Source organism: Vulpes vulpes, chromosome 14 (genome assembly GCF_048418805.1).
Source record: "Vulpes vulpes isolate BD-2025 chromosome 14, VulVul3, whole genome shotgun sequence".
NCBI lineage: Eukaryota > Metazoa > Chordata > Mammalia > Carnivora > Canidae > Vulpes > Vulpes vulpes.
In genome coordinates this window covers 79695236-79710990 of record NC_132793.1, presented here as the reverse complement: position 1 = coordinate 79710990, position 15755 = coordinate 79695236, and the positions used below count along the sequence as shown (strand labels likewise).

The following is a 15755-nucleotide window of genomic DNA, read 5'->3' as shown; positions in this document are numbered from 1 at the left end:
TTGGTCTATAATTCTCCTTTTTGGTGGGGTCTTTGTTTGGTCTTGGAATTACAGTGATTCTGGCCTCATAGAATGAATTTGGAAGTACTCCATCTCTTTCTATCTTTCCAAACAGCTTTAGTAGAATAGGTATGGTTTCTTCTTTAAACGTTTGATAGAATTCCCCTGGGAAGCCATCTGGCCCTGGAATTTGTGTCTTGAGAGTTTTTGATAATTGCTTCAATTTCCTCCCTGGTTTTTGGCCTGTTCAGGTTTTCTGTTTCTTCCCTTTCCAGTTTTGGTAGTTTGTGGCTTTCCAGAAATGCGTCCATTTCTTTTAGATTGCCTAATTTGTTGTCGTATAGCTGTTCATAATATGTTTTTAAAATCGTTTATACTTCCTTGGTGTTGGTAGTAATCTCTCCTTTCTCATTCATGATTTTATTAATTTGAGGCTTATCTCTCTTCTTTTTAATAAGGCTGGCTAATGGTTTAACTATCTTATTAATTCTTTCAAAGAACCAGACCTTGGTTTTGTTGATCTGTTCCACAGTTCTTCTGGTCTCGATTTCGTTTAGTTCTGCTCGAATCTTTATTAACTCTCTTCTTTTGCTGGGTGTAGGATCTAATTCCTGTTTTTTCTCTAGCTCCTTTATGTGTAAGGTTAGCTTTTGCATTTGAGTTCTTTCCAGTTTTTGAATGGATGCCTCTCTTACGATGTATTTCCCGCTCAGGACTGCTTTTGCTGCATCCCAAAGATTTTGAACGGTTGTATCTTCATTCTCATTAGTTTCCATGAATCTTTTTAATTCTTACTTAATTTCCTGGTTGACCCTTTCATCTTTTAGCAGGATGGTCCTTAACCTCCACGTGTTTGAAGTCCTGCCAAACTTCTTGTTGTGATTTAGTTCTAATTTCAAGGCATTATGGTCTGAGAATATGCAGGGGACGATCCCAATCTTTTGTTATCGGTTCAGACCCAATTTGTGACCCAGCATGTGGTCTATTCTGGACAAAGTTCCATGTGCACTCGAGAAGAATGTGTATTCCATTGAGTTTGGATATAAAGTTCTGTAGATATCTGTGAAATCCATCGGGTCCAGGGTATCATTTAAAGCTCTCATTTCTTTGGAGATATTGTGTTTAGAAGACCTATAGAGGGTAGAAAGTGCTAGATTGAAGTCACCAAGTATAAGTGTATTATTATCTATGTATGTCTTAACTTTGGTTATTAAATTATTGATATATTTGGCAGCTCCCACATTTGGGGCATATATATTGAGGATTGTTAAGTCCTCTTGTTGGATAGATCCTTAAGTATCATATAGTGTCCCTCTTCATCTGTCATCACAGTCTTCGGGGTAAATTTTAGTTGATCTGATATAAGGATCGCTACCCCTGCTTTCTTTTGAGGACCATTTGAATGGTAAATGGTTCTCCAACCTTTTATTTTCAGGCTTTAGGTGTCCTTCTGTCTAAAATAAGTCTCCTGTAGACAGAAAATAGATGGGTCCTGCTTCCTTATCCAGTCTGAAACCCTGCGTCTTTTGATGGAGTCATTAAGCCCGTACATTCAGAGTTACTATTGAAAGATATGAGTTTAGTGGCATCATGATATCTATTCAGTCCTTGTTTTTGTGGATTGTTCCACTGGATTTCTTCCTAAATGGGAATTTGAAGAGTCCCCCTTAAATTTTCTTGTAGAGCTGGTTTGGAGGTCACATATTCTTTCAGTTCCTGCCTGTCTTGGAAACTCTATCTCTCCTTCCATTCTGAATGAGAGCCTCGCTGGATAAAGATTTCTTGGTTGCATGTTTTTCTCATTTAGGACCCTGAATATATCCTGCCAGCCCTTTCAGGCCTGCTAGGTCTCTGTGGATAGGTCTGCTGTTACACTAATACTCCTCCCCATAAAATTCCGGGATTTCTTGTCTCTTGTTGCTTTAAGGATCTTCTCTTTATCTTTGAATTTGCAAGCTTAACTCTAAATGTTGAGGTGTTGAATGGTTTTTATTGATTTTAGGTGGGGATCTCTCTATTTCCTGGATCTGAATGCCTGTTTCCCTTCCCAGATTAGGAAAGTGTTCAGCTAGGGGTTGTTCAAATACATATTCTGGACCTCTGTCCCTTTCGGTGCCCTCGGGAACCCCAATTAAACGTAGATTTTTCTTCCTCTGGCTGTCTCTTATTTCCCTTAATCTATCTTAATGGTCTTTTAATTGTTTGTCTCTTTTTTCTTCAGTTTCCCTCTTTGCCATCAACTTGTCTTCTATGTCACTCACTCGTTCTTCCACCTCATTAACCCTTGTCATTTGGACTTCTAGTTTGGATTGCATCTCATTCAATTGATTTTTAATATCTGCCTGATTAGATCTAAATTCTGCAGTCTTGAAGTCTCTTAAGTCCTTTTTGCTTTTTTCTACGGCCACCAGTAGCTTTATAATAGTGCTTCTGAATTGGCTTTCTGACATTGAATTGTAATCCAAATTTTGTAACTCTGTGGGAGAGAGGACTGTTTTTGATTCTTCTGAGGTGAGGTTTTCCTTCTAATCATTTTGCTCAGTGCAGAGTGGCCAAAAACAAGTTGTATTGGGAAAAGGAGAGAAAGAGATGAGAGAAAGAAGGAAAGAAAAGAGAAAAAGAAAAAAGAAAAAAGGAAGAAAAAAAGAAAAAAGAGAAGAAAAAGAGAAAGAAAAAGAAAGAAAGGGAAAAAAGGTGGAGGAAGCAAACAGAAATTAAAAAAAAACACAGGGGAGTATCTTCTGATTCTGTATATTTTAAGTCCTTTGACTTCCCCTTGTACTTGTCCGTCTAGCTGGTCTTCTGGGGGAGGGGCCTTTTGTGCTGATTTTCATGTGTTAGCACTAGGGGAGCTGCTCAGCCCCCTGCCTGGTGCGGGCTTCAGTGAGTAATGTTTATACTGTTTACTGGTGAGGCCACTGTGAGGCTCAGTGGGGGTTGTTTACCCCGTGAGGCCCCTGGAGGAACAACCCCAGTGGTGGCGGCCAGCTCTGGAGCCCTGGAGTCAGCTCCCCCAGTAACTATGGAGCTTTCAGCCTGCAGAGGCCTATATGCTCCGGGGGCGGGGCCGCTGATCTGCACAGCTTGGGGCAGGAGCGTCCTTGCTGTCCTGGGCCCTCCTGGCCTCAGCCTGTCCTGGGAGGAGGCCGGATCCTGGGCTGTGTCCCGGTGCCCAGTGCTCCCGGGCCTGCATTGTTGGATTCGTGCTCCCAGCCCGGCAGCCCCCTCTCTGTGGAGCCGCCCGCCCGAGCCCCTCCGAGCTGCTCCTGGTCAAGCCATGCACGGGCTGCAGCCCTTTAGGGAGCTCGGCGGCGGGGTGTGGCGTGCTCTTCCCTGGGCGCAGGTGTCTTTTAGTGTCCCAGGGAGCCCGAGGGCATCCCCGCCCTCCTGGGGTCCTGCTCTAACCCCCTGGGAGCGCCTTTCCTCCCGGGAAGGTTGGTGCAGCTCCTGCTTCTCCGGGACGGGTCTCTCCTGTCCTGGGGACACTCGCCCCTGCCTTAGCCCAGCTCCTTACGAGGCCCCTCCCCCTTGCATGAGTTCTGTTTCTTTATTTCTTTTTTCCCGTCTTCCTACCTTGATAGAAGCGCGATCTCTTCTCACTGTAGCATTCCAGCTGTTCTCTCTTTAAATCCCAGGCCGAATTCGTAGATTTTCAGGATGATTTGAAGGTTAGCTAGGTAATTTGGTGGGGACAGGTGACTTCGGGACCCTATTCTTCCGCCATCTTGCCCCTCCTCGATAATTAGTTTTCAGATATTTTTTTTCTTTCAGTGTTTTTATATTTTCCCCTTAAATGATTTCTTTCTTTGCTCTAATATTCCTAATTATTTCTTGTCTCGATGTACCAAATAAATCAAAGTTTATTTATCCATACATCTACTGAAGGGATCTTGTTATTTTTTGTTTGTCTGATGCAACCTTGCAAACCCTGATTTCCCTTTAACGTATTGTGTGCATTGCAACCAGAGGAATTTTTCTTTTTTTAGTTTTATTTTTTTATTAAATTAAATTTGCCAAGATGTAGTATAAATCCCAGGGCTCATCTCATCATATGCCCTCCTTACTAGCCCAAATGTGGAATGAGCCATGATGTCCTTCAACAGAGGAAAAGATAAAGAATTTTGGTGTTATTTATATATATATATGGGAGAGAGAGAGAGAGAGAGAGAGAGAATGGAAAATTACTCCTCCATCAGAAAAGATGAATACCTACAATTTACTTCGACATGGATGGAACTGGAGGGTCTTATGAGTGAAATAACTCAATCAGAAAAAGATAATTTTCATATGGTTTTACTCACATGCAGTTATTTTTCTCTATGCTAAAAGCCTTCTATGACTACTTGTTACTGGATGAAAATGCAGGCTGATGTCTGGAAACACTTTTAGGAGTTATATCTGAAATTAGGAATGGTAATTTTTAATATTAAACTTCAGCAAGGGGGTGAGGAAGGTATTAATGTGCTTACTATTGTCATGGCAATGTATGACTTTTTGAATATACAGATGAGTAGTTCCTCTCCTTATTTAGAAGTGAAACATCCTTTGTACTAAAATTCCTAATTCATTTCAAAAGTACGCGAATGCAAGGTGTCTCTGTTCCTCCTCTTCTGTCAGAAAGCCACATCTTCTTATGTGGTGCCCGGTCTCAGAGACATGGTGAAGGTTGGAGTAACCCGACTAAGACATATTGGGCACCTGGTCACCAGGGCTACTTTGAACTACGGCCAAGTGGATATCGTTGCCATCAATGACACCTTCATTGACCTCAACCACATGATCTACATGTCCCAGTATGATTCCACCCATAGCAATAGCAATGCCACAGTAAAGACTGGGAATAAGAAAATTGTAATCAATTGAAATCCCTTCTCCATCTAACCTGCCAACATCAAATGGGATGGTACTGCTGCTGAATTCACTTCACTACCATGGAGAAGTCTGGGGCTCATGTGAAGCGTGGCACCAAGAGTGTCATCCTCTCCACCCATCATTCTTCTGATGCCTTCGTGTTTGTGATGGTTGTGAAGCATGGGAAGAATGACAATTCCCTCCAGAGTGTCAGAAATACCTCCAGTTACTTGGCTTCTCTGGTTAAGGTCGTTCATGACCACCTTGGCAGCATGAAGGGACTCATGACCACAGTCCATGTCATCATTGCCACCCAGAAACCGTAGCTGGCCCTCCTGGGAGAACATGGTGTGGTAGCTGAGGAGCTGCCCAAAACATCATCCCTGCTTCTTTTTTTTTTAAATTTTTTTTTAATTTATTTATGATAGTCACAGAGAGAGAGAGAGAGAGAGAGAGGCAGAGACACAGGCAGAGGGAGAAGCAGGCTCCATGCACCGGATGTGGGATTCGATCCCGGGTCTCCAGGATTGCGCCCTGAGCCAAAGGCAGGCACTAAACCACTGCACCACCCAGGGATCCCCATCATCCCTGCTTCTACTGGCACTGTCAAAGCTGTGGACAGGGTCATCCCTAGCCAAATGGGAAGTTCGCTGGCATGGTCTTTCATGTCCCCACCTTCAATGGGTCAGTGATGCAGCTAACTTGCTGCCTGGAGAAAGCTGACAAAAGTTATGACATCAGGAAAGTGTTGAAGTAGGCAACACAGAGCACCCTCAAGAACATCCTAAGCCTCACTGAGAACCAGGTTGTCTCCTGTGACTTTAACAGTGACACTAAAAGTAGACACTCTTCTACTTTTGATGCTGGGGCTGGCATTGCCCTCAATGGTGACTTTACCAAGCTCATTTCCTTGTGCCATAGTGAATTTGGCTACAGCAACATGATATTGGACATTATGGCCCACACGGCCTCCAAAGAGTAAGAACCCCCTGGACCACCAGCCCCACTGACATCAGAAGAAAAGGTGAGAGACCCTCAGCTGGTGGAAAGTCCTTTCCCGAACTCATCCCCCAACACACTGAGAATCTCCTGTCCCCTACATGGTTTCTATCGAGACCCCTTGCAGACGGAGTGGGGCTCAGGGAGCCCTATCCTGTCTTGTACCATCAATAAAGTATGCTGTACTCTGACAGAAACACATGTGTGCAAGTACAGATACTGCTCTCAAATATTATGTAAAGCTTTAATTCAAGTTCCAAAATGTTTGTGATTCTATACACACAAACACAAATATGTGTATGTATTTGTATATGTTATATGCATATTCTTAAATACAAATATGTATCGGGTGCCTCTGTGGCTCAGTTGGTTAAGTGTCTGTCTTTGGTTCAGGTCATAGTCCTGGGGTCCTGGCATCTAGCCCTGCATTGGGCTCCTTGGTGAGTGCGGAGTTTGCTTCTCCCTCTAGTTCTGCCCATTGGTCCTTTTTGAAATTTGTAAAGTAAATTGTTGTTAAACAATTAAAGACTGTAGAATAGTAAAGACTCTAGAAGTGGAATGCCAGTGAAACCACAGAAGACATAAATACGGTTGTGGATCTATATCTTCTGGAAAATGGAAACTAACAAGGCACATAGCAGTGAGAATGACGCCTTAGGAATCTGGAGAAAAAGATGGTACTAAAAACGGTTTATTTTTATTATTGCCAGAGCCAACTGCTTATTCATCCATTCAGTCATTTATTTGTTTGTGAAAGCCATAGTCTATTATATTGTGGACTCTGGTAACATGGTTAATGATATAACCTTTTGCCTCATTCAGGTTGTATATTACTCTCAACTGGGAATACTTGCCCCTCATTAAAAATGCTACAAATCAATAGATCACTCAGCTATGTAATCAGTGGATTACTTAAAATAATATTATTAATGCTTATTTATAATCTGCCTAGTACTTTAAAAAAAGGAAATGTATTTTTGAAATATTAGTGTGAGCGTGAAATATGAGCAGAAATACTTTTTGAAAGCCTCTAAAACCATGACCTCCAACATATATCTCATACTTTTCTTACCAAAATTACATTTGCAGTAAAAATTCATTATTTCATAACACTGTAAAATAATATTTCAATTTAAGCATTTAATATTTTTTGGAAAGATTTATAGGGATTTTCACATCTTACTGACAATGTGAATGTTAGAATCAATTTCCTCAGAGAAGTTTTTGTCAATTGAGAGGATCAACTTTCCTTTATCCTCTTATTTTCCCCTTTCTCTATCCTGTCTTCCTACATTGCAGTCTATCATATATACCACACACATACAGTATATGTTCATTTAGTTAACATTTGCATATTCTTTTCCACATTCCTGATTTTAACTTTTGCTCTTCTGCTTACTTGATACAGCCTTACAAAAACAAACCTTCATTGTTTCATTTCTTTACAAATTACTCCATTGATGAATGTATAATCAAATAAGATTATTTACCTTTCCCTTCATGGTTTTATTGTGTTAAATCTGCTTGAAAAAAGTGTAACATTCCATGAACACAAAATGATAAGAAACAGGTGAGTGCTCATGGAGGAATCTTGTCTATGAGCAACCAGAAGAGTCTGCACTTAGAGACTATGGATGCTACCACAGTAGCATCTAGTTAGACTCCTAACTATTGTCCTAAGACAAAAAATTTGGTTTAGGGATTCATTGCTGCTGAGGGGCTCCCTGACTACAGGAACCAGACGTTACACATTTTTTACCATTACCTGCAGGAGTCACTCTCCTGAGTAAGGGTGAGGGAGGCAAGACCTGCTGTGAAAGAGTTAATGGAAAGATAAAGACAGTATGGAGATTTGCTGATAAAGGAAAGCTAATAAGTCATGTGTCATCATTTCCAAGATACTCTTTGAAGTCTGCATCTCATAGCATTCTAGATTCTGACTTTGTCATTTTTCTTCATGTCAGTAAAAAAGACCATGTTTAACAATTGAAATTATCTGAGTATAAAAATGAATTTTCTCAGGGTAGCTTATTTTTCCTTTATCGACCATGGTTTTCCTTTTAAAAACATGATTGGCAAAATAGGAAAATCTACAGCAAAAGATTTTCTTTTCTTGGTGACAGGAGAAATCTTAGAGATATTACTTAAGATACACAGTTTTACTTATATAAAATAAATTTCATGTTTGTGGTTTCAGGTAGGCTTCTTATAGTACAGCAATTTGAATTTTTTGTATGAATTTATCAGCTACCTGCTTTGATATGAGAAGCAATAAAGGTTATTGACATCTAAAATTTAGTTACACGGGTGAAGACTGGCCATTTTCTATATAGCTTAAAATAGATAAGACCTGACTTTCAGCTAATAAGAAAAGGGACATTAATGATATAGAAGAATGTTTAAGTGAAAGAACGAAATGAAGGGTTTCAAGAATTTACGTAGTAAAATCCAAAGATTTCCATTCCGCTTTGTTTTCAGGGTATGTATACATTTTTTCATAATGACATTCATTTATATGAAGAAAAGACCATTCTGTGGACCATGTTCTTGAAGGCTTGCTTCACCTGCTGGTTTCTTAATGTATATATGAAAGGATTCAAGAGAGGAGTCACTGAGGTAATGATCACAGCTACTCCTTTGTTTAAACTCACCCTTTCCTTTGCAGAAGGCTTAATGTACATGAAGATGCAGCTTCCATAAGAGAGGGAGACTACTATCATGTGGGAGGAACACGTGGAAAAGGCTTTTTTCCTTTGACTCCTGGAAGGAATTCTCAGAATTGTGCGGATGATGTATATGTAGGAGAGCATAACTAGTGTTAAGGTGACCATAAGTGTTACCACCGCTAAAATAAATGCCATGAGTTCTAGAAAGTGAGTGTTTGTGCAAGAAAGCTGTAGAATTGGAGAAGAGTCACAGATAAAATGATCAATTATATTGGAGGCACAGAAATCCAACTTCAGCGCCAGGATTACTGGTGGAAAGATGATCAGGAATCCTGCAAGCCATGAGCTAAAGACAAGAAGGGTGCAGACTCTGCTGCTCATGATGGTCATGTAATGCAGAGGTTTGCAGATGGCCACGTAGCGGTCATAAGACATGGCAGTCAGGAGGTAAAACTCTGTCGCCCCCAGTAAGATGAAGAAAAATACCTGAGCCAGACAGTCATTGTAGGAAATGGTTCTGTCTCCCGTCACAATAGTGACAAGGAATCTGGGAATTGCAACAGAGGTGAATGACATTTCTAGGAATGAGAAGTTTCGAAGGAAGAAATACATTGGAGTCTTCATGTGGGGATCTGTTAGGGTGAGGATGATAATGACCAGGTTCCCAGTCACACTGAACATGTAGGTAACAAGAAGAAATATGAAAAGTACAACCTGCCACTTTGGGTCATCAGTCAACCCGAGAAGAATAAACTCTGTTACCTTTGTGTGATTTCTCATGATTTTCCTCCTTTATGATGGTATTCTCTGTTTTAGCTGAAAATATATGCAAAAAAGATGAGACAGAAAAGAAACTGGGACACGCACAAGCATGCACACACACTTTTCAAAAATCATTGCTGTCTTTTGCTTTAAGGGAAAAGTAGTTTTGTACTAAAAAGAGACAAAATACTTCTAAATTTATTTATGGTATCATATGTTGGTTCATTGTTTCTGTATTTCTTTAATAGTATTTTCACATATCTCATTATAAATCTATCTTCTGAATATTTCAGGATATTCGTGAAAACACACAAATGGAGATTAAAACCTCTGAGACCCAAACCTCCTTTAGTAAATCCATGAGCTTGCTCCTAGCATCCCATCATACTCTTTGAAGGTACTTTTTGTTGTTGCTTTCCTCTTCAGATATTTACTTTTCTCTTTTGGCCTAATATTTCTTTCTCTTTCCCTATTCAAACTTCTACAATCTATAGGACCACTACTTAGGCACCCGGTAAAGTGTCCCTGATAATAGTATACAGACACAGTTAATCTAATTCCAAGGGCTATGCCCTAAGACGTTCCTGTGTTAATGACTGATCTGTTCTAACAGTCTCTTCTAAGATTGTTAATATGTTTTTCTTATGTATATTTTTACTTATCGCTTTACCTATCCTGACACTCTCCTATATAAAGCAATATTTTTATTTTAAGTCCTAATTTTGTTTTTATAGACTCTTAATGTTCTTCCTTATTTCTCAAATAACTCAGATACTTCTTCGCACATTACCCTTTCTTTCTTGAGGGATGATAAAAGGGAATAGTTAACATTCAAGGTATGTTTTGGGAGGCCAAAGCTACTATTATTTTTTCTTTTCTTTTTGGCTCTAACACAGCCCTGGGTGTTGTTCAGGATTTGTTTGTTTTTCCTGTTTAATGTTATTATTTGCCGTAAAAGCTTTAGATGTGCTGTCATCTAAGACCATTTTTAAACATACTTTATCCAGACAGCCTGGCTAAGGCTGAAATGTCTCCATTGTTTTCTCTATCCTTCAGCAGTTTCAGAGCTTTCATAAGGAATAATATTTTCTGAGGATTAGCCAATAATTTAATATGTTACTGAACTTACTAAAATCTTTTACCTGCCTCATTGCTGCACGGAATGATTCTGACTTTCCATCATCTTTGTCTCCCTCTTTGTGGTCATCAGATATGGGTCTTTTTGGATTCTGCCTTTATATGATGGAAGCTAACCTTTACTGAGTATAAAGTCACACTGTGTCAAACGAAAGCATAAAGATATCTCTTCATTGTTAAGATATATCAATTAAATTGTTTGGAATCTTGCACAAAAATAATACAGTTTGTGTCCTGAAATTGATATTTAAATGATTATTAAAAGTTATCTAAGCATATCTAGATGAACACAAAAATCATGAATATGTAGTTATATCAATCATAAAACATCTGTTCTATAAAACAAAAATGTCAAAAAGATTGAAGTAGTTTAAATTTTTTCTGCATTTATATATTCCATATAAATTATGTGGTTCAGTTTTATTCATATATAGCATTGTGCATAATTAGGAATATTTATATAAAGCATAAACATATATAAGCAAAAATATATTGCTCTAAGAAACTGTTAAGGACATACTTACTTGAGGGTAAATATGCCTGGTTTAGTCAATGCTATTTCCTTGATGTATTTAAATATAAATGCTTGGGATTTTTCAAAAGCCTTTGCAATCTGTTTCTCCTCTGTCATTTTGGGTCTCTAACCAAATACCCAAAATATTGATCATCAAAAATAATTCCGAGAGGTCCTCTATTTGTTTATAAAAAGGTTTTTAATCCATTTCTGTCCATCAACCCAAATTTCTCCAAGGATCTGAGGTCTAGCATACCCTAACTATTGTCATTTTAAAAAGTATTATATTGATATTTAAAATGAAATAAGCTATAGTTGAAACAAAGGCTAACATATTGTCTTTCCAAGCTTAGTGGACAGAATGATGTGATCTTAGTGATGTTATTCAGGCTAGGCCTAATTTTATCTGCTCCATTAACAATGGACTCAGGGGGGTTAGGTGAATGAATAAACAGAAGGTACTTTGGTGACTGGCGTTCTCAGGACACGGACATTAAACTATAGTCCAAATTAGTACACAATTTAGAATAGAATACTTAGGTGAGAGTGGCCCGAAATTAGAATAGAAAAATATATAGAATCATTTAAACTTTTTCTTCTGAGATTTTACTTATTCATTCATGAGAGACACAGAGAGAGGCAGAGACACAGGCAGAGGGAGAAGCAGGCTCCCTGTGTGGACACGATGTGGGACTCAATCCAGGACCCAGGGTCATGACCTGGGATAAAGGCAGACGCTCAACTACTAGCCACCCAAGTGCTCCTAGAATCATTTACAATTTTCTAATATTTTGTAAATTCACAAAAATAAACTTAGTAATGGGGTAATAGAGGTTAGCAATATCTGAAGGGCAACAGACCAAGTTGTGATCAGTGTGTGTTTCTCCAATCTTAGGGAAAATATTAAGAATTCACCATGATGATTTAGACTGAGGCTGAGGTCTCTATCATTCTACACCATAAGAGATGTGAGGCTTGTGTTTATGGTTTCACATTTTTCTACTGAATGATGATATAGGAAACTTGATCATGATTAGAATTATTGCTATTTACTCATCAATTAATTCAAAAATCTTTTAATTTTATTTATTTACTTTTCAACAACTACTTTTATTTTTTTTAATTTTTAAAAATGATTTTATTTATTTATTCATGAGAGACACATAGAGAAGCAGAGACACATGCAGAGGGAGAAGCGACCTCCCGGGGGGAGCCTGATGCAGGATTCAATCCAAGGACCCTACAATTATGACCTGAGCTGAAGGCAGATGCTCAAACACCCAGGTTCCCCACAATAACTACTTTTTAGGTGCTTATTATTTGTTGGGCTCAAACTTAGGTTCTGAGAATACAGAGATGATAAAGACAACTTTTTGCATGATTTTCACTTACAGGAAAATGTGAGATTTATTTCTGAAATTGCAGATTCTGTATTTCAGGTCCAACTGAAGCAATATCCCATGCTCCCACCTGTATCATCTTATTTCTCACTGCATTGATCTGAAATCACGTGCATAATATCTGTTTTATATAAATTATTTTAGACTTATATTTAGTTGCTACTTAATCAAGGAATTACATAAGATATAGAAGTAGATTAAATTAAATGAAATTTGGGATTATTTAATGACCTTAAAATGATAGATCCTGTCTGAACAAGTATATTAAGATATTTTTACTGTTTCTTTGGGTGACATGAAGTTACTCAAGTACATGGCTACATAATGCAGAGTGCACTGGGGGAGATTTTTAAAACACAGCAGCTATTTTAAACTAACAGTGTATTAGTCTATTAATGATAAAAGTCAATAATTTGAATAATGTTCCATAAACATACTCATGTTTCATTACAAACATTGTTGCAATTCTATTTTAATGATGTTTGTATGTAGGCCAAAATATTAGTTAAAATAATACCTTATGTGAACCTGTTATTTAACAAAGATGCATGAAAAATTGGTTTAATGTATACGACATCATTCTAACTTGATTATGTAGGGGAGGAAAGAAAATTTCCCTCTATTCTTCTAGGTTCTTGACGAAAACTATCTTCTATAATAAAAAACAGATTAATAAGAGAAAAAGAAAAACAAGTTTTTTGGGATTCTGTTGTTGCTTTTAAGAAAGTGCACATGCACGTATGTGGGCATCAGAAGGGAGGGTCAGAGAGACAGGGAGAGAGAGAGAACCTCAAGCAGGCTCCATGCCCAGCATGCAGCTACAGCCCCACACATAACTGGATCTTAAGATACTGAGATCATGACCTGAGGTGAAATCAAGGGTGAGATGCTTAACAAACTGAGCCACAATAGGCATCCCAACCTTTGCAGCCTAGAAATATCAGAAAGAAGAAAACATTAGGTACGTCATGAATGCATAAAATATATGTAGACACTAGTCTATTGTATCATTTACTATTGTTAAAGATACACAAATATACGGTAAAAAGTTAAATTTTTTTCCTTTGCTCATTTGTTTTGTCCACAGGAGTGAAATCTTTTCCAAGTACAATGGTTACTCCAAATTCCTGGATACTTATTTAAATGAACCAACAGGTAAACCAAATGCTTACTATACTTGAAGCAGCCTCAGGCCCTCCCTTTAACATAATAGTCTTTACATTTTATTTGTTTAGATCATGCATTCTTTCCTAGAAAGAACAGAGCACTCCTGCACATTATGAAACAGGAATCAAACCCACTTGCACAACCTCCAAACACTGAGATAATGTCTATAGCTGACACCATTGAGTCTGCATGTAATAGAGAAATCTTATGGACCCTGCATTCCTTTAACTGCCTTAAACCCCTACAAAAATGCTGTGCCACGCAGACACTTTGGGTTTGGCCTTTTGACAGCTTTTTCTTTTTTTTTTTTTTTTTTAAATTAATTTTTATTGGTGTTCAATTTACCAACATACAGAAAAACACCCAGTGCTCATCCCGTCAAGTGTCCACCTCAGTGCCCGTCACCCATTCCCCTCCAACACCCGCCCTCCTCCCCCCTTCCACCACCCCTAGTTCGTTTCCCCGAGTTAGGAGTCTTTATGTTCCGTCTCCCTTCCTGATATTTCCCAACATTTCTTCTCCCTTCCTTTATATTCCCTTTCAACAAATGGTGTTGGGAAAACTGGACAGCAGGAAGCAAAAGAAAGAAACTAAGAAAGATCTAATTCCACTGCTTATAGAAAATACAGACATAAAACGAGCCTTTGTTTTCATCATGAGTTGCAATTGGCTTAAATTCAAATCACAGTGATTTACAAGGTTAATAAATAATGACTATAGAAAAACTTTATAAATCCTAATACTGTAAGAGATTATTTGTAGGTAGGCTCAAAGCCCAGGTTCATTTGTGTATTTTTCCCTGTGCCTCTCGCCAGTTTCTGCCATGGGTGACAGGAGAACCAGCAATCACTCAGACGTGACTGGCTTCATTCTTGTAGGCTTCAGGGTCTCCCCCGAGCTCTACATTCTCCTCTTCCTGCTCTTCCTGCCTGTGTATGCCATGATCCTGCTGGGGAGTGTTGGGATGGTGGCCATTATCCTGAGTGATCCCAGGCTGAACACACCGATGTATTTCCTCCTGGGCAACCTCTCCTTCATTGACCTCTTCTATTCCTCTGTAATTGCACCCAAGGCTATGATCAACTTCTGGTCTGAGAGCAAGTCCATCTCCTTTGCAGGCATGTGACCCAGCTCTTTTTCTTTCCCCTCTTCATTGTGGCTGAGGGGTTTCTCCTGGCTGCCATGGCTTATGACTGCTTCATTGCCATCTGCAACTCACTCCTCTACTCTGTCCAGATGTCAACGAGCCTCTGCATTCAGTTGGTGGCTGGTTCCTATTTTTGTGGCTGCATCAGCTCGGTTCTTCAGACGAGTATGACATTTACTTTGTGCCATCGACCACTTTTACTGTGATGACCGTCCACTTCAAAGGATTACTTGCTCTGATATCTACTTTCATAGGATAGTTTCCTTTCCCTTATGCAGCATTATTATTTTGCCTACCATCATTGTCATTCTCGTGTCCTATATGTATATTGTGTCCACAGTTCTTTTTTTTTTTTTTTTTTTTTTTAATTTTTTTTTTTTTAATTTTTTTTATTTATTTATGATAGTCACAGAGAGAGAGAGAGAGGCAGAGACACAGGCGGAGGGAGAAGCAGGCTCCATGCACCGGGAGCCTGATGTGGGATTCGATCCCGGGTCTCCAGGATCGCGCCCTGAGCCAAAGGCAGGCGCCAAACCGCTGCGCCACCCAGGGATCCCTGTGTCCACAGTTCTAAAGATAAGATCCACTGAGGGATGTAAGAAAGCCTTCTCCACTTGCAGCTCTCACCTAGGAGTTGTGAGCGTCCTGTACAGTGCCATCATTTTTATGTATTTCATCCCTGACAGATTCCCTGAGCTGAGTAAAGTGGCCCCTTATGTTATACATTATTCACTCTCATGTTGAATCCTTTGATTTACTCCCTGAGAAACAAAGATGTCAAAGAAGCTCTGAGAAAGATCCTGGGGAAAAATATTTTTATTTAATTTTATCTTAACAGTGATATAACTGAAAGATGTGGATATTATGACAATTTGGGAAGGCAGCAATGCAAAGAATGCATCCAATGATTTTGAAATACTTAATTTCAAAAAGTTTATTTATTGAATCCCATAGCCTTACAGCTGAAGAATACATTTGGATGATATTCGCCTGCCTGTTGATTTTGAAGTGGAATGGCTTTCTCTGTACTTCATCTTTATTGGGTAATGATCATGGTTTCTGTGTATTTCAAGTTTAGGGAAAATATATTTCAGCTTTGTTGCTGGTACTCC

General features: G+C 39.0%; 1 protein-coding gene and 2 pseudogenes across 1 annotated transcript; 2 read left to right on the top strand and 1 right to left on the bottom strand.

Moving 5' to 3' along the window:
• Positions 1–4656: 4656 nt before the first annotated feature.
• Positions 4657–5833, top strand: LOC140595271 (glyceraldehyde-3-phosphate dehydrogenase pseudogene; annotated as a pseudogene).
• Positions 5834–8357: 2524 nt separating this feature from the next.
• LOC112928884 (olfactory receptor 6C75-like) lies at positions 8358–9296 on the bottom strand. Its single transcript, XM_026010757.2, has one exon. It carries the CDS (start codon positions 9294–9296, stop codon positions 8358–8360), a length of 939 nt encoding a protein of 312 aa, XP_025866542.2.
• Positions 9297–14278: 4982 nt separating this feature from the next.
• Positions 14279–15467, top strand: LOC112928963 (olfactory receptor 9K2-like; annotated as a pseudogene).
• Positions 15468–15755: the final 288 nt, after the last annotated feature.

What these genes read in the sequence shown, in the direction of transcription:
- LOC112928884 (XM_026010757.2), bottom strand. Translation starts at nt 9,296, where the DNA reads ATGAGAAATCACACAAAGGTAACAGAGTTTATTCTTCTCGGGTTGACT.